A 22821-nucleotide genomic window follows, 5' to 3' on the forward strand; every position below is an offset into this window, starting at 1 on the left:
CAGGGATGCCCACTCTCCCCACTGTTATTCAACATAGTACTGGAGGTCCTAGCTACGGTAATTAGACAAAACAAAGAAATACGAGGAATCCAGATTGGTAAAGAAGTTAAACTGTCACTATTTGCAGATGACATGATATTCTTTGCACTCTTCTTATTCTTGCAATTTTTCTCTAAGTTTTTAATTATTTCTAATAAAAAATTTTAATGTAATTGTGTTCATGACTCTCAAAAAAAGGTCCACCCTGACCTGGCCCCTGTCTCCCTTTCCAGTCTTATCTTCATTCACCCAGTGCTGGTTATTGTCCATTGATTGTATTTTCAGACCACTCTCTATTCTCTGTTCCTTCCCAGTGTACATATACATTTTTCTCTGTCTGGAATGTCCTTATAACTCTTTCTCTGCTTGAAAACTTCTAATCATCCTCATTGCTCGGCTGTAACATCTCTATCATGATGAAGTCATTTAGCATACTGGTTAAGAGCAGTAGCATTGTGTTTCTTGAGACCAGGGCTCAAGAAAAGGCTCTATACCTCCCACCTACCACACCTCAGGCCAGTTATTTTCCTCTCTAAGCCTCCGTTGTCCCATAGGTAAAATGAGGATAGAAATAGTGACATACCTCATAAGATTGATGGGAGTGCATGAGAAAATACATGTGAAATGCTTACCACAGAGTCTGGCAAATTGAGCATTCATTAAATGTTGGTTATTACATTTGTGACACCCTGTCCCCTCACAGCCAACCACCTCCACAACTCCTCACATTTCCCTCTGGAAAGTACTTAAAACACTGCTGCCATGACTTATTTCTATGCCTATTTCTCCTATTGCATTATGAGCCTTTGATGGGCAAAGACCACATTCTAGTCATCTCTGATTTTTCCAGCACCTAGAACAATATGTTTCTTGATCACATAAAGCAATAAAGAACTTATTTGTTATTTCTAAAATCAATCAATTTTAATTTTAAAAGTAAAACAAAGAGTCACTATCAGCTGTTTTTAAATACCTGGCTCTGAAAGTGCCTGAGAAAAATAGTTAATCAAAACATATTTTAGCCTTTATCTTATTTGTAAATAAGTTGGCAATTGAATCTTTATGACAGATAATTTAGAAGTTAGGAAAAGCAACTTCGGATCTTTACTGCTAGAATTTAAGGTACTCATAAAGGAGTAGAAGGAAATAGATGAGTTTATAATGTTGGGGCCTGGACTTAGAATTCAAACTTTGGTCTTTATGCTGTGGATAACATTCTTAAAAGAGGGGAGTTTAGTGATCCAATTTATAACTTGAGAATCAGTTTGAGAAGAATGTGAAGTATGAACTAGAGTGAAGAGACATTAGCTACAGGGAATGGGAGCACCCTCTACACAGGAGATGTGGGCTAAAAGAAAATGCCAATAATTAGGGACAGACTGAGGTGGGGGATGAGGGAGGAAGCCATTTCTAAGGCAGAGTCAATGGCATTTGATCAATTAGAATGTGATGGTGAGGTGGAAGAAGAATGCTCTTACTGGGGGTCAGCATGAGCTGCAAAAGCTAATGCAAGAAGAGGTAGAAGGCATTTGGGAAATAAAAGATTTAAATTTTGATGTTACACTTGAAGAAGCTGAGGGATTTCCAAGTAGAGGTGATCAGAAGACAATTAAAAATGAAAGTTTGTGTTTGAGTAACATGAGTCTACATGACAGAAATCAGGATGGTATAAAACACACAGCTTTTAGAGTCTTCAGGTATGAACATTGGGGATCACTATGTCAAACTTGCAGCTCTGGGGTTTATTAGTAAGGATGTCTAAAAAATTAATCTGTTTAACTTTTATGATAACATTAGTCTAATAGTGAAAACTCCAAGTTTAGACATATATAATGTTTACTGGAGACCAATACCATTTTTTTTCCATCTAGCAGCAAGAGCACTTTCTAAGTACCATGAAATTATGAAAGGAGCAGGAGACTTGAAGTCAAAGTGGGTACACATCTCAGCCTGGCCAGTTATTAGGTGAGTTACATTTAAGAAACGAGTTAACTACTCAGAACCCTGGTTTCTTCACCTGTAGAGGAGGATAGCAGTGGTAGCATCAGGGTTGTTATGAAGTGAGGCAAAACAGCATAGTGGTCAAGAACATAAGCCCTGAAAACAGACTGTCCTGGGTTTGAATTCTGCCTATGCCATTCATTGAAACTGTGTAACCTCAACTAAGTTTCTGATCCCCTCCCAGCCTCAGTTTCCTTACCTGTAAAAGAGGGGTACCATTAGTACCTTTCCAAACAGGCTTATTATGAGTACTTAATGAATTTTGCAAGCAGAGGAGAAAATAAAGGTAGAGAGCAGCTGGTATTGGGATGACTTACTGGTAGCACTATAAAAGCCAAAACATATATTTAAAGTTTACCATGATAGATTTTTTTCTAAAAGCTCCTAAAAATAACTTGTAAAATATGGTTCAGTGTTATTAGAGATTTTGCCTTGTATGTTTTGTAAGTCATTCTGAGAGCATCTTTCAGTAGGCTATGCAAACACATGACTGTGCCCTTCTCAAACTAGCTATATGTCTTGATTTTGCAAATTCTTGTGTAATTATTTCCTGGAAAACACTGCTGACAAGAATGGCAATGTCAACTCTCATTAATTTTGCAGTAGGTGAGCTTTTGGTTGAACTTTCTGGGCTTTGCTATTGTGCCACCCTGGGCAGCAATAGTTTCTGATTTTCTGCCATATGAAATCTAAGAATTGCTCAACCAAACAGGACAGGCAGCATTTATTTTTCACACTTTTCCCAGGAAGCCAGAAACCATTAATTTCCCACAAACAGAAAGAAAATTCCAACTTAGTTAATGAATCCTGCCTCCATTAGTGCTCCTGATTGTAAACAGACCCTGTCCTTTGGTGGATTTCTGATGCACAATGGCAGGAAGACTGAGTGTCTGCTCACCCATGGCCTGCCTACTTGACAGCGCAGGGTGACTAGGAAGGCTTTGATACTTTCTATCCATTGGTGCCTTGCTGGCGGCAAAGGATCTACTGCACTTCCTGCTTCTGCCACTCTCAGAGCCCACAGCCATGTTTGTTTTCAAATAATGCTTCTTTGGCATCTATTTTTTAAGTATTACAATTATCCATTTATGAGATGAAAATAAAAGCAATCATCACTTACTCCATTCTCAGGCCAGTCCTTTCCTTCGATGTCTTTGAGTTGACTCAGTGACTAGGGTCATGCCTCCCAGTATGCCACTTTCAGCAGACAGAAATGAAGGACGACCCCAAGAACAAGCAAAAGATGCAAGTGAAGGACCACAGAACTCGTTAGTGGGCACCTTAAAGACCAAGGCCACACTTGGGAAAAGACTGGCTGTCCGGGCAAAAGAAGAATGATTCTATTGTAACGGTCATCTGATCAGGACTGGGCAGGAGTAGGGGGCAGGGTGGCCCTTCTGTTTCAGAAGGCTGTAAACTGGGCTTAGACTCTCAGCATGAAACAGCTGGAACGGTAACTATCCAACTTTTTTTTTTTATAGGGACTCTGGAGTCTAGGGAGGTTAAGTGTCTGCAGACAGTATTACTACACACCAGTGACAGAGCCAGGCCTTGTAACTCTCCCTCCATTGATCCTTTCTATAGGGTCCCCTTTAGATAATACAACCTCAGATCTGAGAATCATGAAAAATATGGCAGTGGTTCTTCTTTCTTTCCTGAGGAAAACATCACAAATCTGAAAATGTAGCGCACTTGGCATTGTTTTACTTTACACACATTTTAATAAAAAGTGTTCATTGTGATAACACTCTTACTAGAATACATTTGGCCTTGCATTACACACAACTTGTGAGAACTAACAGTTAAAATCCACTGAAGGAATCATCTGTGCATCCTTCTAGTCTACCATCCTAACTTCACCTCTCACCACACTTAATTCCTCTTTTTCCTCTGGAAATATTTTCTTACAGTTCTACCCCTGCATGTGCTATTTCCTCTGCCCAGTATTCTCTTTTCTTTATAAATGGATTCATTCTTTCAGCTACTAGATTTCTCTGTAATAGTCTCCATTTCTAGTCCTATAGGTTTTTGCATTTGCTACATTCTAGTATTCAGAGGGCTTTAATAACCGGAATGTTAACACTGCCTCCTCAGCCAGTATTGATTTTCTTAGTATTGTCCCAAACCTAACAGCGAGCTCAGGACCAACACTTCTCCCATATTTTTATGGAATTAAATGTAAAAATGAAATCAAAGCAAATGAATGGTAGACGCAGCATTTACCATGATGGTTATTTCTGACAGGAGAGGCCGACTTTTGTTTGGATGGTGAGTTTGTGGGTCCTTATTATATATTCAAAAATAAAGTAAACTAAAAAATTCTGTATCACTAAGTTACGGTAACTAACATTTATTCACAACATTGATAAGATTGGCCTAGTTGATAACATTTGTCTCCATGATTTGAGACATTCCTTTCCCATACTTTTTACCTGTTCCTTCACAGAAGTTGCTGTTAGACCTTTAACTATCCACACGACCACTTAGAGATCTAACACTGAAGTGGGTTAACTAAAGGTCAACGCCCTTTCCCTTCTCTGGGCCTGATCTTTGCATCGGATCCCATGGTCACTAGACAAGTGTTATGGCGTGAGCAGTTTGTTTCCTTCCGTCTTGGCAGAAACAATCAAAATCCAGAGGATTAAAATGATCACCAAAGCCAAATGAAACGTATTCAGCGCCGAGATATGCACAAGCACCAAAGGCGAGGATTTAACAAGGCAACGCCTACACTTCGGCGTAGCAAGGCCTCGGGGCTTTTCCAAGGAAGGGCCGACTGGCAGCTGGACCGCTGAGCGCCGGGCGCCGTGCCGCTGCAAGTTCGCTCGCCGCCAGCCCGCGGCTTGCAGCCCACGTGGGCCCGGAAGACGCGCGCGGACGGTCCGACTCCGCCTCCGCCGCCCGGGTACTGGGAGAGGCGGGCCGCGAGTCCCCGCCCCGGCCCCGATGACGCCGCGGCGACGCCGGGGGCGCGGGGCGGCAGGGCCTGCTGGGCCTCCGCGCGCACAGTCCTCCTCGCCGCTCGCGCCTGTCCCGCCGAGCCTTCGCTGCCGGGTCGTGTCTCTGCCTCCCGTCTCCGCACCATGGCTTTCGTGACCAGGCAGTTCCTGCGCTCCGTGTCCTCCTCGGCCTCGGCCTCGGCCTCGGCGAAGAAAATCATTGTCAAGCACGTGACGGTCATCGGCGGCGGGCTGATGGGCGCGGGCATTGCGCAGGTGAGCCGCCGGGTGGGCAGCGCGCTGCGCCCGTTTGCTGCCCGCGCTGGGTGCAAGCGCCAGCCGGCGCCACCCGCGTCCGCGGGACGCTGGGGGAATTTCCTCCTTTTCCCGACCCCTTATAGCCGAAATGCCTGGACTCGGCCTGTGAGTCTTCACTCCCCCAACGAACCAGTGTCTTTGGACCGCGCCTCAGTTAACTCGTTTTTAAATTCCAGGAGCCCCCAGGGCCCGATGAAGGCTCTGTGGAGAGCGTTGGGGAATGCACTTCGGAATCGGCGTTGGATAGTATCCGTGTACAAGACTGAGGAATAACGTGCGCGCTTGCCCCTCGGCTTAACCAAATTTGCTTCCAGAGACCCGGACTGTGATGTTTTAATTTTATAATAATTCTGCCGTCTTTGTCAGAGCTGTTTTCTGCTCTTCTAATTGGTTTCTCTTACCCCAATATGTTCCCTCTACTTGCTGGGTTACAAAAAGTATGTAGTAGTCAGCACTTCTGTAGCACTTTGTAAAATTACCCAATCAGAGCCTGTGTGGCGTTGTGACTCCGCCCACTGCAGCCGGAGGCGAGGTATACCTTTGACCTTAACTTACTGCCCCTTTGTGCAGAGATCTGTGCATCTTAGGCGCTGGGGAGAGTGGAAGAGGAGATGAAGTGTCTTGAGGGCCCTCGGAGGGGTCTCTAATCTCCTGCATCTTAAGGACTCGGCCCGTTTCAGCTAAGGTGTGGTTCAGGGTCAGTTATGTGATTGATTACTTTGGATACTGTGATACTTGCATTTTATTTATTTTTAGTGATTACATTCCAGTTTATACTGGAGAGCCGTGATTCTCATATTTTAGCTGATTATATTCTTCAGGTTTCAGCCCTTTGCAACCTGCACTTCGGCGCAGCAAGTTATCTACTTTTTCTTAGGGGAGTATGCAAGTGCAGGGGCTGCAGTCATAAAAAGAGTTGAATATTTTTAGTCTTTCCAACCAAATCCCCACTTCCATGCATTCTTTAAAAAAAGGATTTTACTATTACAATGTATCTTAATTTCTCCTCCCTGCAAATTTTTTTTTTACAGCATATTAGATTGCATTTTCTTCTAATATCTATATTTCATTAACCGTTCGTTATCTGTTTGACTTCTTACATGTCTCACTTCTGAGGTGATGTTTTTGGACATATACTACCCATTTTGTTGTGTGGATGCTCTGGCTGCTAGGTGTGGTATCCCCATGATCTATGTTATACAGGAGGAGGAGTAAGTCCATTTACCCTGAAAGTTTCATGTATTATAGTACATAATACTCAGGGAAAGTTTGACTCGGGTGCACTTGTATCTCACTGCTGCACCATAATCTCCCAAGGCTGTGAGAGTGAGATTGTGGTGGGCAGGTATAAAATAATTGTACTTGTTTAAAAACATGTGCACAACATCTTGATGACCATATATTATAGCCTTAAGCCTCCAATAACAATATAGGAGATCAGTCTAGAAACTATTGTGGGTGATACCTTGAAGACATCGGTGGAAGAGGATTCGAAACTAAGTAGAAAGCATCACCTCAGCTTTTGTACAAAATCAGATCGCTCAGTTCTTGGAATGCTGTTTCCATTCGATACCATAAAAAAAGGGCACTGTGTTGCATGAAGAGGCACAGGGTAGTACCTAAATCATGGGTATGGCCCTGGAGCTTTCATCTGAGAAAGAAAGGAGGGAGAAGTGATTGACATTGATGGGAACACAGACATGTGGATCAAAGTTGGGCCAGGGAGTGCCTTTTTAAACTTATGGTGGAGAAAGAGAGTTACTGTTACTGGAACTGTTACTGCAGAAGTTGATAATGACTGGAAATCTAAATAGTCATAAGGGGTAGTTTTAACAAGGTTAACTAGTTTAACAAGTAATAACAAGTTTTAAAAGAGCCTCAGCTACTTTAGGTGACAACTCTAATCCTGTGGGGGGAATCATACTCTCTTGCAAAGTATCTCTGTGTACCACTGTCAGCCAGCTGGTTTGTTTCAGTGATGTTTGCAGTGGGTTAGCTGATCTGATTGGCACTGCGCTGCAGCATGCAGCTCTCGGCTTTATCACCTCATGCATTATGCTCTTTGACCCACAGCTTTTGGCACAGGGCAAATCTGTTTTGTATTGAGTGCCACTGACAAGTTGATGTGTTTGAATATAGATTGGCTCCAGTTCAGGATGGGGGATTGGATGGCTCATATGTTGGCTCTGCCTCATGTTGGCTCTATTAACATGGGAATTACTAACCTCTGTACCTCAGTTTACTCATCTCTAAGTAGTAGTCCTAGCCTTGTTAGGAGTATGGAGAGGATTGAATGAATTAGCCCGTGTCAAGCACTTAGCACGGTGTCTGGCACCTAATAAGAGCTCATAGAATGTTAGTGCCTTACAGTTAGTTACTCTCCGCTTTGCTGGTACCCATATCCTTTTAGCCTGGTCCCCTTACATGCACTCCTACCTCTGATCATTGCTGCCGAGCTAGGCCTGTAATAGAGAATATTGGTCATGGTTCTCTTCCATCTTGTTTAATCTTGAATGCAAATGCCAGTTGATACTACGGTTTGTTTGTTCAGGGACCTCTGAAAAGAGTGACGGCACTTTTTATCGTCTCCACATTGCAAATCATCAGTAAAGCCTTAAAAACACAAACTAGAAGCACAAACTAGCATGTAAGTTACACATTTATCTTCACTCTCCTGAACTCTTTAGCAAGTAGTTTTCATTTTAATCAAGATGTAATTCTGTTTACAATTTTGATTTTTAAAGAACTTGTCATTTTGCCATATGTTCCAGTTCATACTGAGTAAGGTGAAAAAGTTTAAATGAATTTTGTCAGAGCCTGACATTTCTCAAGCAATTAAGCAATTTAAGAGGAGTGAGGCCTGTGCTTAATTACATTTGATCAGAGCACAGGCCATTTATACATTTGTATCCTCCAAGAGTATCTACTTTGCCTGATACTTCTTTTGTTTGTTTTAAATTAAGAGGAAAAAAATCCCTTACACTGCAGGTTAATATTTAAGTAAGGTTAACTTGTTTGTGTAGTTGCCCATTATACACATCTGTCAATGGTTCTGATGACTAATTTAGGCTCAGCCAGATATTTAGGCCAGCTGACAGGCTGCTGATAGCGTTAAATGACCCTTGGGTGTGGAACAGGTTGTTTTTTGCATTATAAGGAGGGAAAAAGGGAAGAAAGCGACTATGCATTTCATTAGTTTATAGAATGAGTTCTTTCTAAGCTTTGCTTGGACCATTGCTTTTTTTCATCTGAGGAGTCCAGAGAGCTGGTAGTTTTCACTGCTAACTGGTGTGCAGGCTCCCTGGGAATGGCTGGGTTCTTCTCACCTAAAGCTTTTTTTTTTGGTCTCTCTAAAAATCAAAAAGTGCACATTACTCCTGGGGCGAGCGCCTTAGGCTGTTAGAACAAGGAGGGGGGCGTGCGGGGGAGCGCAGTGTGCTGCCAGATGAACGTCCCCCTGACATTTGTGTTACTTTGTGATGTTTGATGAGGACTCAGGTAGACCCAGGAGCTGCTTTCCTCCCCAGCCACTGAGTTTGTTCACCCATCTTTTCTCCCTGCTCCAACTCTGCATTTTCTGATGGTGAATTGAAGCGTGATCAAATTGCTTTGTATTGTTTAGCTTTATAATTTTCTGTTGCCGCAGTAAGTACATCTCTGTTGAAGTTTGCTCTAAAACAGTGCAGTGCCCTAAGTTTCAGGATCACAGAAGTTGCCCGCCTGTAGGCACTCCTTTTGACCTTTTCTTAGGGAGGGTATATTTGTATCCCCAGGTGTTCCCTTCCTCCTTAAGGGTGTGGGTTGTGCCCGTCAGGACTGTCTTCCCTCATTTCCTGTGTCGCTTTCACCTCCTGGGCTTTCCTCTGATCTTCATGAGGTACTGGGACGGAAAAGCCAGCCTCTGTCAGCGCACCTGCTGGTCACTGGGCTTGCCGGGGAGGGTGGCTGCAGGTCCTGTAGACGAGGCAGGGCTGACAGGTGATAAAAGAGTGCCGTGGAAGAAGCCTAGACATTGTAAAGCGGAGATGGCACCTCAGTCCGGGGTGGGTTTCTCTCCTGTGTCGTAGGTCCAGCCTCGTCGTTGCCTGCCCCTTGCCTGAGTTTCTGCTTTCTTTTCCTCCCCCTTCTCTGTTCTCCCCGTATCTGCCTGAGGCACACCTAGCTCACTGCCTAGCTGTCGTGGGACCACAGGAGGACAGCTCTGCTGCTCTCTATTCCTTGACTCCCCCTGGGTTATGCTCATGATGTGTGCATAGTTTCTGATGAGTGGTGGTCTAATGCTTGAAAGTGAGCAGGCTGTGAGGGGCCTTCTGGAGCCCAGTCCTGTGTGTTCTGGCTGTAGGGGCCTTGGGCCAGACACTTATCCTCTCTCCACCTCTTTCCTTATCTGGGAATGATAACCACCCGTCCACCCATCCCCCGCCCCCAGTGTTGTGAGAGTTAAGTGAGCTAAGTGCTTAGAGCCGTCTTCGCATGTTCTGTGGTGACTGTTCAGTAAATGTTAGCTGCTTTTTATGTAGATCCATCACATAAATCTGGTGAAGACTTATTTTAGATTCTCTTAGCTGTCTTTGAAGATATTTGAAAGAGATATAGGAGTTCCAACAATTTTAAAGATTTTAAGATTAATTGTGTGGGTTGTTAAAGATAGTCTTAGTGCTGTTTACTTGTTTTGGGGTACTACAATGAGTTCATACTCATAAAACATGACTGGCACTTAAAAAACTCCACAAGTGTGACATTTTATTCTATTCAGAATGCTTTGATTCTGTGCCCCTTCATGTGACCATTATAAGCAGGGATGGTACTTGGATCAGAGATGGTACTCTGCCTCTGAAACGCTGGTCTCCCCACTCCTCCTGTTCTGCTGGCTAGACATCCCTGAGGCTGAGATAACCACATGACTGCCCTCACCTCTGGCCTCTGCTGTATTGTGGAGAGAACTGTGGCCTCCATGGACAAGGGGATCCTTGTGGTTATCTGGAATGAACAGTTATCAGCTTGACTTTTTGTCAGCTGTAGATTCAAGGTTAGGGTCACAGGCCGGGCATCTCTATCTGTGTGTTCACTGCCATATTTCTTCTCATAATAGACTCACACTCACTTGCCAAGACTTAATGAATTCATCGTGTCCCCTCCCTCTGCACCCTCCAGCTTTCCCAGAGAATTTCCTCCCTCTGTTAGCCCATTGTTTTCTCCAGCCACATGCACTGTGAAGATGGGGTCATGGTCAGAGTGTCCTCCTGCTGCAAAAGGCTCTGAAGCTTTCCACCCTGAGGAGCACTCTTTCCCCAGCTTTTTACTTTGTAATTCCTGAACCAGGCATTGATACCTGAGTTGTGGAAGCCTTGTAATTAATTGGTCCTTTTCAGCAAAAACCCACTCATCCTAACAACTCATCGTGCCATCTTTATCTTCCTAGATAGCAGTTTGGATTTGTAGCTCTCCTCCACTCAGAAGGCATCCATCGTGGCACCATCTTTGAGAGGTTCTTAAATATAACTAGAATTGGTTGATGCCATTGACATGTCCAGTTAGCTGCTCTCCTTTGCAAATTGGTGGGAGGGGAAGGGGAGAGTCCTGCAAGACAAGTTACTTTCTCTATGTTACCAAGCCCTGATGTTTATGGATATTTTTTTAAAAGATTATGTATTGAATAGGCTTCTTGTTGAAAAATAGAGGCACATTTACTTGGCTTTTTAGAAATACTTTTTGAAATACAAAAATGTTAGTCCAAAAAAAGAGCCCAGCCAATGAACTTAACTATTTTGAGAACAAACCAGCTGATTGTGGTGGTTGTGGTGGTGGTTGAAAGTCTCAGAGGAATGCCTTTTTCTGATCGTTGAAGTTAGTGACGACAGCTTGTGTTATTGGCAGAGTTCATGGTCTTGCACAACCGGAGATAATAATAAAGCCAGAATTGCCAGCTCTGAGAGATGCAATTGATTTATGATTTTCTTCCTCCATGGATTAAATCATGAGAACCCAGGGTAGGTCTTGATGTGAAGGCACAGTGGCCTGTGGGGCACAGTCAGTGTGGGGAGCCCTAACTCAGTGCATTTAACTGGGGACTGGAAGGCAGTGAGTATTCAGGTGTGGCAGATAGTCCACACAACTCTGCAGTCACTGTGAGAATGTCATATTGATGAAACACTACTCCTTGTAGTGTAGGCACACTTGGGACACATCACCAGACCAGTTGAAGTAATTCTCACAAATTCACCATTCAGGTTATGCTTCAGAGCAGCTGCTTCAAATCTGGTGATATGTTTGCAAAAATATGTAAGTCGGCTGAGCTTCTGCTTGGCATGTTTACTTGTGGCTGGAGTACTCAGGGGCATTGACAAGTGTGCTATTCGCTTGGCCTATTTATATAGCTCTTAAGCACCCTAGTCTAAAAATATTTCTCTCTGGCTAAGCTTGCCTTCCACCAAGGCTAGAGAACTCATAGAGCTGAGGACATAGCCTTCAAATAAAATTCTTTCCATTGCAGACTGCTTGTCCTCAAGGTTTTACAGTGTGTAGGTCACTGTAATATAAAACAAAATTCTCAACAGGTTCACTTAAATCGTGCTTATGCAAGTGAAAGTGCCCGAAAGAGTCTCCCTTATTTATTGCAAAAATAACAGATGTCTATGGGAGGAGGAAAAAAAGAATTTTCTTTCTTTGGTCCACTCATCCACCTCCATCTCCTTCTCAGGAAGGTGGAAATAACATGGGTGGTATTGTTGCATGATTCAAGAAGAATGACTGTAATTGGTTTCCTTGATCCCAGACACTTGAAGTTCTTTTCTAAGTAAGGATTTTAACATGAGGGGAGGCCCTCAGCTACACGGGTGAAAAGAGCCCCTGATATTTAGGAGACCTAATCTCACCTTGGCTTCCACCAGATACGTGCATGCCAGTCAGCATTTCCTGAGGGCACCACAGCCAGGTCAGGTCTAGGTACATTGCAGCCAAAGATGAATGCTGATTAGTTCAAAGCCTACAGTAGGGGAGTAAAGGAGATGGCACGTAAGCAGATAATCACAACACACTGTTGGGTGCAGTGGTAAGGGCATGCCAGGGGGATTACAGGAGCACAGGGGGATTACCTCACCTGGACCTACAGGATCTTGGGGTGTAAGGTCTGGAAGTTGTCTACCTTAGTATCTGGAGGCAATATTCAGGCATGGTGAATGAGGTGAAGTTGGAGAGAAGGCGTGGGCAGTGCAAAGGCCTGGAGGGGAGAGGCAGTAGTAGGTGGAGTTGGAGTGTCAGGCAACAGTGAGCCTGTCTGGAACAGAGGTGACGCTCCATTCTGGAAGGCCTTACATGCCATATGTAGGAACTTATGTTTTATTCTGTGGTCACGGGAGCCATTGAAGAGTTTAATAGAATAAACTATATAGACAGAAGTACTTTTTACAGAATTATAGTTTTAAATAGAATACTAGTGACTATACGTGATCCTACATGAATATTTTTTCTGCTTGAGTTCCTCTTTTCTCAGTAAAATAAAAGTGTTATATTGGGTTAGATCAAAGGTGTTTTTTTTAATTGTGGTAAAACATGCATACATAACACAAAATTTATCATTTTAGCCATTTTTAAGTACAGATATCCCCCACTTTTTGGAAATCTGAGTTTTGTCACTTCACTTTTACAAAAGACCTACATTAGTGTACCTGTTTTTGCTAGCTGAAAGAAATTGGGAAAGGATATTTGCTTTTATCAAAAGTGAAAAACCCAAAGTGTGTTCAGCATTTGTTTTGCACTGAGCCTTTATAGAGGCCATGGCACCCTGAGCAGCAGGAGTGGCTCCACAAGGCTTCTTCCCTGGAGCATCTCACACTCAACATCTTAGCATGAAGCTGCCAGAGCTTTGAACTGTGTGAGCATCTGTGCTGTGTCTCAATTTATGTTGTGCATCCATTTGCAAAATGTGTTGTAAGGTATGAGAAAAGCCTGAGAGAAGTTCTTTTTGGGTCTGGGTGCTCAGCAATTTTTCCATATGAATTGATGGTATTGCCTCTTCACTTTATGCCATTTTGGCTTACAAACATTTTATCGGAACACTACTTTCTATTGTGGGGGAAGCCTCATACAGTTAAGTGGCATTTAAGTCCATACACATTTTTGTGAAACCATCACCACCACCTATCTCCAGAACCCATCTTACAAAACTGAAACTCTGTAAGTATTAAACAATAACTTCTCATCTTCCCTCCCCCTGCCATGGAACCACCACTTTCTGTCTCTATGAATTTGACTATTTTAGGTACACGATGTAAGTGGAATCATACAGTATTCTTACTTTTGTGACTGATATATTTCATTTAACATAATGTTCTAAGGTTCATCTGTGTTGGAGTGTGTGACAGTTGCCTTCCTCTTTAAGACTGAGTACTGTTGCATTCATTTGTATACCACATTTTGTGTATCCATTCATCCATCAAGGGTCACTTGGGTTGCTTTTACTTTTTGGTTACTGTTAATGCTGCTTCTATGAACATGGGTATACATAAGACTAACAGAAACTGTTAGATTCCTTGCTTTCAACCCTTTTGGTTATACACCTAGAAGTAGAATTGCTGATCATATGTAATTATTTTTAATTTTCTAAGAAATTGTCATAATGCTTTCCATAGTGGCTGCACTGTTACATTTCCCATCAGCAATGTGCAAGGGTTCCAGTTTCTCCATAACCTTGTCAACAGTTATTTTCTACTATTTTTTTAATAATAACCATCCTAATGGATTTGAATTGATCAGAGGTTTTTACACTATGCTTTGATGGACTTTAAGGGTTTTACGAATTTCCTTGGTGCATCCCAAATGCCCCCTTCTTATATTGCTCTTCTGTATGGGTTCTTGTGAAGAAGGATTTCATTGCTAAAAAGCTGTCACACTGAATGATCTCTAGAGTATCTGCCTACTCTAAAAATCAGTGGTCTTGATTATCTGTAGCTAGTAAACCTGAACAATAAATGATTTTGTTGATCTCTGACTTTGCAATAGTTGAGACACTAAGATGTCTCATTTTTTTTCATTTGGTAATTGACTAAAGGCTCTGGTTATTAGCTCTCTTTTTTTCTTAATATCCTTTTCAAACTTATAATATGATTTTTTCATAATTCCAAAACAAAACCAGTCATAATTTCTTGAGAACTTACTCTTAAAATAATTTACAAATTGAGGCTTTTGAAAAATAGATCTATTATTAATGTGTTCTTTTCATGAAAATTAAGTGTCTCCCATGTCCTGGGCATTGGGACAGGTGAAAGATAATATGTGGTTGCTGCTCTTGAGGAGTTGAGGAGCTCACTGGTCAGAAAAAATACAGGTATGAACAACTGTAATAAAGGCACAGATTCCACCTTTTGTCACGTCTAGGATGTGACCTGATACAGATGAAAGTTTAGGTGGTTTAAATACCTTAAGGTAGGGCTTATAATCCTTAGATATGATGTGACATATGGAATATATTTTATAGTAAGAAAAAGAGACATTAAAAAATGTTGCAGTTGGGGATCGTGAAAATGAGAAACCAAGTCAGAATGATATTTAATGCAGAGGACTTAGGCTTCCTTGGAGACTAAGCACCAAGTTAGCGCTCCCTTGCGCTTTTTTTTTTAAAATTTTTTATTAAGGTATGATTGATATACACTCTTATGAAGGTTTCACATGAAAAAACAATGTGGTTACTACATTTACCCATGTTATCAAGTCCCCACCCATATGCCAATGCAGTCACTGTCCATCAGTGCAGTAAGATGCCACAGATCCACTATGTGCCTCTATGTGCCTTCTCTGTGCTACACTGTTCTCCACGTGATTCCCCACACCATGTGTACTAAACATAATACTGCTCAATCCCCTTCTCCCTCCCTCCCACACCTCTCCCCTTTGGTAACCACTAGTCCCTTCTTGGAGTCTCTGAGTCTGCTGCTATTTTGTTCCTTCAGTTTTGCTCCATTGTTATACTCCACAAATGAGGAAAATCATTTGGCATTTGTCTTTCTCCACCTGGCTTATTTCACTGAGCATAATGTCCTCCAGCCCCATCCATGTTGTTGCAAATGGTAGGATTTGTTTCTTTCTTATGGCCGAATAGTATTCCATTGTGTATATGTACCACATCTTTATTCATTCATCTACTGATGGACACTTAGGTTGCTTCCATATCTTGGCTATTGTAAAAAGTACTGTGGTAAACATAGGGGTGCATATGTCTTTTTGATCTGAGAAGTTGTATTCTTTGGGTAAATTCCAAGGAGTGGAATTCCTGGGTCTAATGGTGTTTCTATTTTTAGTTTTTTGAGGAACCTCCATATTGCTTTCCACAATGGTTGAACTAGCTTACATTCCCACCAGCAGTGTAAGAGGGTTCCCCTTTCTCCGCATCCTTGCCAGCATTTGTTCTTAGTCTTTTCAATGCTGGTCATCCTTACTGGTGTGAGGTGATATCTCATTGTGGTTTTAATTTGCATTTCCCTGAGAATTAGTGATGTGGAGCATCTTTTCATGTGCCTGTTGTCCATCTCAGTTTCTTCTTTGGAGAACTGTCTCTTCATCCTCTGCCCATTTTTTAAGCGGGTTATTTGCTTTTTGAGTGTTGAGGCATGTAAGTTCTTTATATATTTTGGATGTTAACCCCTTGTCGGATATGTCATTTACAAATATATTCTCCCATACTGTGGGATGTCTTTTTGTTCTCTTGATGGTGTTCTTTGCTGTACAGAAACTTTTAAGTTTGATGTAGTCCCATGAGTTTGTTTTTGCTTTAGTTTCCCTTGCTGGAGGAGATGCATTCAGGAAGAAGTTGCTCATGTTTATATTCAAGAGATGTTTGCCTGTGTTGTCTTCTAAGACTTTTATGATTTCATGACTTACATTCAGGTCTTTGATACATTTTGAGTTTGCTTTTGTATATGGGGTTAGAAAATAATCCAGTTTCATTCTCTTGCATGTAGCTGTCCAGTTTTGCCAACACCAGCTGTGGACGAGGCTGTCATTTCCCCATTGTATATCCATGGCTCCTTTATCATATATTAATTGACCATATATGCTTGGGTTTATATCTGGGCTCTCTAGTCTGTTCCATTGTTCTATGGGTCTGTTCTAGTACCAGTACCAAATTGTCTTGATTACTGTGTCTTTGTAGTAGAGCTTGAAGTTAGGGAGCGTAATGCCCCCAGCTTTATTCTTCCTTCTCAGGATTGCTTTGGCTATTCGAGGTCTTTTGTGGTTCCATATGAATTTTAGAGCAATTTCCTCCAGTCCATTGAAGAATGCTGTTGGTATTTTGGTAGGAATTGTGTTGAATCTGTAGATTGCTTTAGGCAGGATGGCCATTTTGACAATATTAATTCTTCCTAGTCATGAGCATGGGGTGTGTTTCCATTTATTGGTATCTTCTTTAATTTCTCTTAAGAGTGTCTTGTAGTTTTCAGGGTATATAGGTCTTTCACTTCCTTGGTTAGGTTTATTCTTAGGTATTTATATTCTTTTTGATGCAATTGTGAATGGAATTGTTTTCCTGATTTCTCTCTCTGCTAGTTCATTGTTAGTGTATAGGAATGCCACAGATTTCTGTGTATTAATTTTGTATCCCACAACTTTGCTGAATTGAGATATTAGTTCTAGTAGTTTTGGAGTGGATTCTTTAGGGTTTTTTATGTACAATATCATCTCATCTGCAAACAGGGACAGTTTAACTTCTTCCTTGCCAAACTGGATGCCTTTTATTTCTTTGTGTTGTCTGATTGCCGTGGCTAGGACCTCCAGTACTAAGTTGAATAGAAGTGGGGAAAGTGGGCATTCTTGTCTTGTTCCCAATCTTAAGGAAAAGCTTTCAGCTTCTCACTGTTCAGTATGATGTTGGCTGTGGGTTTGTCATATATGGCCTTTATTATGTTGAGGTACTTGCCCTCGATACCCATTTTGTTGAGAGTTTTTATCGTGAATGGATGTTGAATTTTGTCAAATGCTTTTTCAGCATGTATGGAGATGATCATGTGGTTTTTGTCCTTCTTTTTGTTGATGTGGTGGATGATGTTGATGGATTTTCGAATGTTGTACCATCCTTGCATACCTGGAATAAATCCTACTTCATCATGATGGATGATCTTTTTGATGTATTGTTGAATTTGGTTTGCTAATATTTTGTTGAGTATTTTTGCATCTATGTTCGTCAGGGATTTTTTCTAATTTTCTTTTTTTGTGGTGTCTTTGCTTGGTTTTGGTATTAGAGTGATGCTGGCCTCATAGAATGAGTTTGGAAGTACTCCCTCTCCTTCCACTCTTTGGAAAACTTTAAGGAGGATGGGTATTAAGTCTTCACTAAATGTTTGATAAAATTCAGCAGTAAAGCCATCTGGTTCAGGAGTTTTGTTCTTAGGTAGTTTTTTGATTACCAGTTCAATTTCATTGTTGGTAATTGGTCTATTCAGATTTTCTTTTTCTTCCTTGGTCAGCCTTGAAAGGTTGTATTTTTCTAGAAAGTTATCCATTTCTTCTAGGTTACCCAGTTTGTTAGCATATAATTTTTCATAGTATTCTCTCATAATTCTTTGTATTTCTGTGGTGTCTGTAGTGATTTTTCCTTTCTCATTTCTGATTCTGTTTATGTGTGTAAACTCTCTTTTTTTCTTGATAAGTCTGGCTAGGGGTTTATTTATTTTGTTTATTTTCTTGAATAACCAGCTCTTGCTTTCATTGACTTATTGTTTTATTCTTCTTGATATTATTTATTTTTGCTCTAATCTTTATTATGTCCCTCCTTCTACTGACTTTGGGCCTCATTTGTTCTTCTTTTTCTAGTTTCATTAATTGTGAGTTTAGACTGCTTAGATGGAATTGTTCTTCTTTCGTGAGGTAGGCCTGTATCACAATATACTTTCCTCTTAGCACGGCCTTGGCTGCATCCCACAGATTTTTGCGGTGTTGAATTATTGTTGTCATTTGTCTCCACATATTGTATGATCTTTGTTTTTATTTGTTCATTGATCCACTGGTTATTTAGGAGCATGTTGTGAAGCCTCCATGTGTTTGTGGGATTTTTCATTTTCTTTACGTAATTTATTTCTAGATTCATACCTTTGTGGTCTGAGAAACTGGTTGGTACAATTTCAATCTTTGTGAGTTTACTGAGGCTCTTTTTGTGGCCTAGTATATGATCTATTCTTGAAAATGTTCCATGTGCACTTGAGAAGAATGTGTATTCTGCTGCTTTTGGGTATGGAGTTCAGCAGTTGTCTGTTAGGTCCATCTTTTCTAATGTGTTGTTCAGGGCCTCTGTGTCCTTACTTATTTTCTGTCTGGTTTATCTGTCCTTTGGAGTGAGTAGAGTGTTGAAGTCTCCTAGAATTAATGAATTGCATTCTACTTCTCCTTCTAATTCTGTTAGTATTTGTTTCACATATGTAGGTGCTCCTGTGTTGGGTGCATAGATATTTATAATGGTTATATCCTCTTGTTGGATTGACCCCTTTATCATTATGTAATGTCCTTCTTTGTCTCTTGTGACTTTCTTTGTTTTGAAGTCTATTTTGTCTGATGCAAGTACTGCAACTCCTCCTGCTTTTTTCTCCCTATGAGTTGCATGAAATATCTTTTTCCATCCCTTCAGTTTCAGTCTGTGTATGTCTTTGGGTTTAAAGTGAGTTTTTTTGTAGGCAGCATATCGATGGGACTTGTTTTATTATCCATTCAGTGACTCTATGTCTTTTGATTGGTGCATTCAGACCATTTACATTTAGAGTGATTATCGATACATATGTACTTATTGCCATCGCAGACTTTAGATTCATGGTTACCAAAGATTCAAGGTTAACTTCCTTACTATCTAAGTGTCTAACTTAACTCACTTAATATGCTATTACAAACACAGTCTAAAGGTTCTTTTCTTTTTCTCCTCCTTTTTCTTCCTCCTCCATTCTTTATATATTAGGTATCATATTCTGTACTCTTTGTCTGTCCCTTGGTTGACTTTGGGGATAATTTAATTTTGCATTTGCTTAGTAATTAGCTGTTCTACTTTCTTTACTGTGGTTTTATTACCTCTGGTGACAGCTATTAAACCTTAGGAACACTTCCATCTATAGCAGTCCCTCCAAAACAGACTGTAGAGATGGTTTGTCGCTTATCTGGAAATTGTTTAATCCCTCCTTCAAATTTAAATAATAATCTTGCTGGATAAAGTAGTCTTGGTTCCAGGCCCTTCTGCTTCATTGCATTAAATGCGTCATGTGACTCCTGGACTGTAAAGTTTCTGCTGAGAAGTCTGATTTTAGCCTGATGGGCTTTCTTTTGTATGTGATCTTATTTCACTCTCTGCTGCTTTTAATAGTCTGTCCTTATCATTGATCATTGCCAATGTAATTACTATATGCCTTGGTGTTGTCTTCCTTGGGTCTGTTGTGTTGGGAGATCTGTGGATCTCCATGACCTGCAAGACTATCTCCTTTCCCAGATTGGGGAAGTTTTCAGCAATTACCTCCTCAAAGACACTTTCTATCCCTTTCTCTCTTTTCTTCTTCTTCTGGTATCCCTATAATGCAAATATTGTTCTGCTTGGATTGGTCACACAGTTCTCTCAATATTCTTTCATTCTTAGAGATCCTTTTTTCTCTCTATGCCTCAGCTTCTTTGTATTCCTCTTCTCTAGTTTCTATTTCATTTATCCTCTCCTCCACTGTACCCAATCTGCTTTTAATACCCTGCATTGTGCTCTTCAACAATTGGATCTCCAACCAGAATTCATTCCTGAGTTCTTGAATATCTTTCCATACCTCCATGAGCATGTTAATGATTTTTATTGAACTCCCTTTCAGGAATAGTCATGAGGTACATGTCATTTAAATCTTTCTCGGGAGTTGTATTAATAATTTTATTCTGGACCAAGTTCCTTTGACGTTTCATATTTGTATATGGCACCCTCTAGTGTCCAGAAGCTCTACTCACTGGAGCTGCTCAGCCCCTGAAGCAATGTCGAGGGTCACAGGGGAGCGGTATTGGTGCTTGGGGAGAGGAAAGAGCTGTTTCCTGCTTCCCAACTGCTATGCCTGTCTCCACTGTCTGACCTAGTGGACCGAGCACACAGGTATAAGCTTTTGTCCCAGAGCAGCTGGATATGGATCTCTGCTTTCCCCAAGTGGCTGGAATCTCAGTCTCTCCAGGAATTCTGCCTGTCTTAGCTTTCCAACTCTGTAATCACGAGAGTATCATGAAAGCACCATGAAGTGTAGGTTTGTGCTCCCAGAGCAGATCTCCTGAGTTAGGTATTCAGCAGTCCCAGGCCTCCACTCCCTCCCCACTCTGTTTCTCTTCCTCCTGCCAGTGAGCTGGGGTGGGGGAAGGGCTTGGGTCCCGCTGGGCCACAGCTTTGGTACATTACCCTGTTCTGTGAGGTCTGCTCTTTTCTCCAGGTGTATGCAGTCTGGCGCAGTCCTCTTTCCTGTTGCTCTCTCAGGGTTCGTTGTATTAATTATATTTTCATATTATATGTGGTTTTAGGAGGAAGCCTCTGTCTTACCTTTCACTCTGCCATCTTTAATCCATGCACATTCCCCTGCGCTTTTATTAAGTTACAGTAAGTAATAAGACAGGCATCGATTAATGATTATAGGATGAGTTTTTTCATCAAGCTAAATAATTGCAAACTAATCACCTCTTAAAGTTTCTCTTATGTCTCATTAAGTCATCTGGCCATGTGAGTCTAATTAGTGTTTTCCTTTCATTCAGAATCCTAAAAATTTTTAAGCATATTCTGGATGATATCAACATTTATTTTATCACCAATGAGATCTGAGGCACCATGAACAATGATAGTATGTACATTTATGTTCATATTATTTGTGCCAAGAGAAGTCACAGTGCCTCCTCCAAGAATGTTTTGCCATAGGCTAAAGAAAGAAAAATGGTGGAGAATGGAGCAGTTACTGGCAGGTGATAATGTAAGAGCTGTGAATACGGAAGAAATGACCCTCCCAGGCACTAGCACCACCATACTCATATTGTAGACCCATGTATTACATGGATCCTATCTTTAGATGAATAATAATAGCTATAGGCATAGTGGTAACTTTAATGAACTGCCCTGTTCCCAAATGTCAAAAATAACCATGTATTTGTTTATTGCAGGTTTTAGTAGCACAAGTATCTCATCTTCTAAGAAAACAAACCTATAGATCTGTAAAATGACACTTGGAAAATTGGTTAAATAAAATTAAATGAGATATGATAGTCCTGATGGTCTGGCATATGGGAAGTAATCTAAACTGTAGCCATCACTTGGGGGTGGCAAACCTCCATGGACTGTTTTCAGTTCAATGTGTAGTTTTTCAAAGGATTTCTTCTCTTGGAGTTTTAGGATCACCCCACCCTACCCCACCCCACCTCTGTGGCCTGAGGGGAAGAAAGAGAGTGGTAAGCTTAAGGGAGGTGGCAGGGTGGATGCAGATGTAGCCAGAGATCAAGGCTAGACTAGAGCCACTTGACCAAGAGCCACTTCCTGGGAAGGGACAGGAACATAACCAGGAAACAAGCCCAAGGCCTGACCTTCAAGGCAGGAATTAAGAAGCAAGTTTTCTTTAGGGGAGATGTAGCAGGACCCTGATGATCAAGAGGCTCAGGCAGAAGCTGGGCCTGGTGGGGCCTGACATTTCCTTGGGGAGTTTAGGGAGGACTAAGAGGAAAGGAGTCTTCTGGATATTTTTTTCTGGATAATGTCTGGAACTTTCTCATGGACAGAGGGCAGCACAAAGAGATTGGAACCTTACAGGTTTAGGGACAGAAATATGGTGGTTTGAGAAGATAATTGGCAACCCAGGAGAGGCGGGGGTGGGTGAAGATATCAGGGCTGACAGGTTTTTTATTTTAGAACAGTGCTTTGGTATATGGATTGTGCATTAGCAACATCTGGGGTGTTCTTAAAAATTTTAATGCATAGGTGCCCCTCACCCTAAATGAATCGGAACATCTGTAGGTGGGGTCTGGATGTTAGTCAGTTTCCCAGATTCTAATCTGCATTCAAATTTAAGCACAGAGCTTAGAGCATCAGAATCACTGGGAAGGCTTGTTAAAACTGTGGCCCCAACCCAGAGTTTCTGATTTCATTGAATCTGCTGTGGAGTCTGAGAATTTGCATTTCTTGCTTCCTTCGTTTTCTCCTGTGGGTAAAATTGCAATATTTCCAGAATCTCTCTCGCCTGGTCTTATTGCATCTCCATATCAGTAGGTAATTACAAGGCAGAGCAAGGGCATATCTGGACTGGAGAGGTTGGATGGGGTCCCTTTTTGCAGCTGGGTAGCAAGAGACATGGGCGAGCAGAAGTGGATGACTACTTGTATCAATAAACGGGTTTCTCCCACTTTATTTCTCCCTTTGACTGATTTTGTTTTCCAAGGTATTTTGCCCCGGGCTGGGAACATTCCACCACACCCCTGCCCCCTCCGAGTTACATCTCTCTTCTCTTCTCTTTCCCTCTCCTCTTTTTCCTTCTTTTTTTTTTTGAGACAGGAAATTCTTCTCTTTATGTAC

At 41.5% G+C, this 22821-nt stretch overlaps 1 protein-coding gene across 2 annotated transcripts in view; it reads left to right on the plus strand.

Moving 5' to 3' along the window:
• The first annotated feature begins 4973 nt into the window (after positions 1-4973).
• The window catches only part of HADH (hydroxyacyl-CoA dehydrogenase), a 48904-nt gene continuing 31056 nt past the window's right edge, over positions 4974-22821 (plus strand). Inside the window, exon 1 of one of the 2 annotated variants that reach the window (XM_057502516.1) lies at positions 4974-5255. In XM_057502516.1, coding sequence (XP_057358499.1) covers positions 5124-5255 — 132 coding nt within the window. In that variant the 5' untranslated portion in view covers positions 4974-5123. The remainder of the gene's footprint in view (positions 5256-22821) is intronic. The other variant, XM_036920937.2, reaches the window with a different exon arrangement.

The sequence above is a fragment of the Manis pentadactyla genome, chromosome 5, assembly GCF_030020395.1.
Source record: "Manis pentadactyla isolate mManPen7 chromosome 5, mManPen7.hap1, whole genome shotgun sequence".
NCBI lineage: Eukaryota > Metazoa > Chordata > Mammalia > Pholidota > Manidae > Manis > Manis pentadactyla.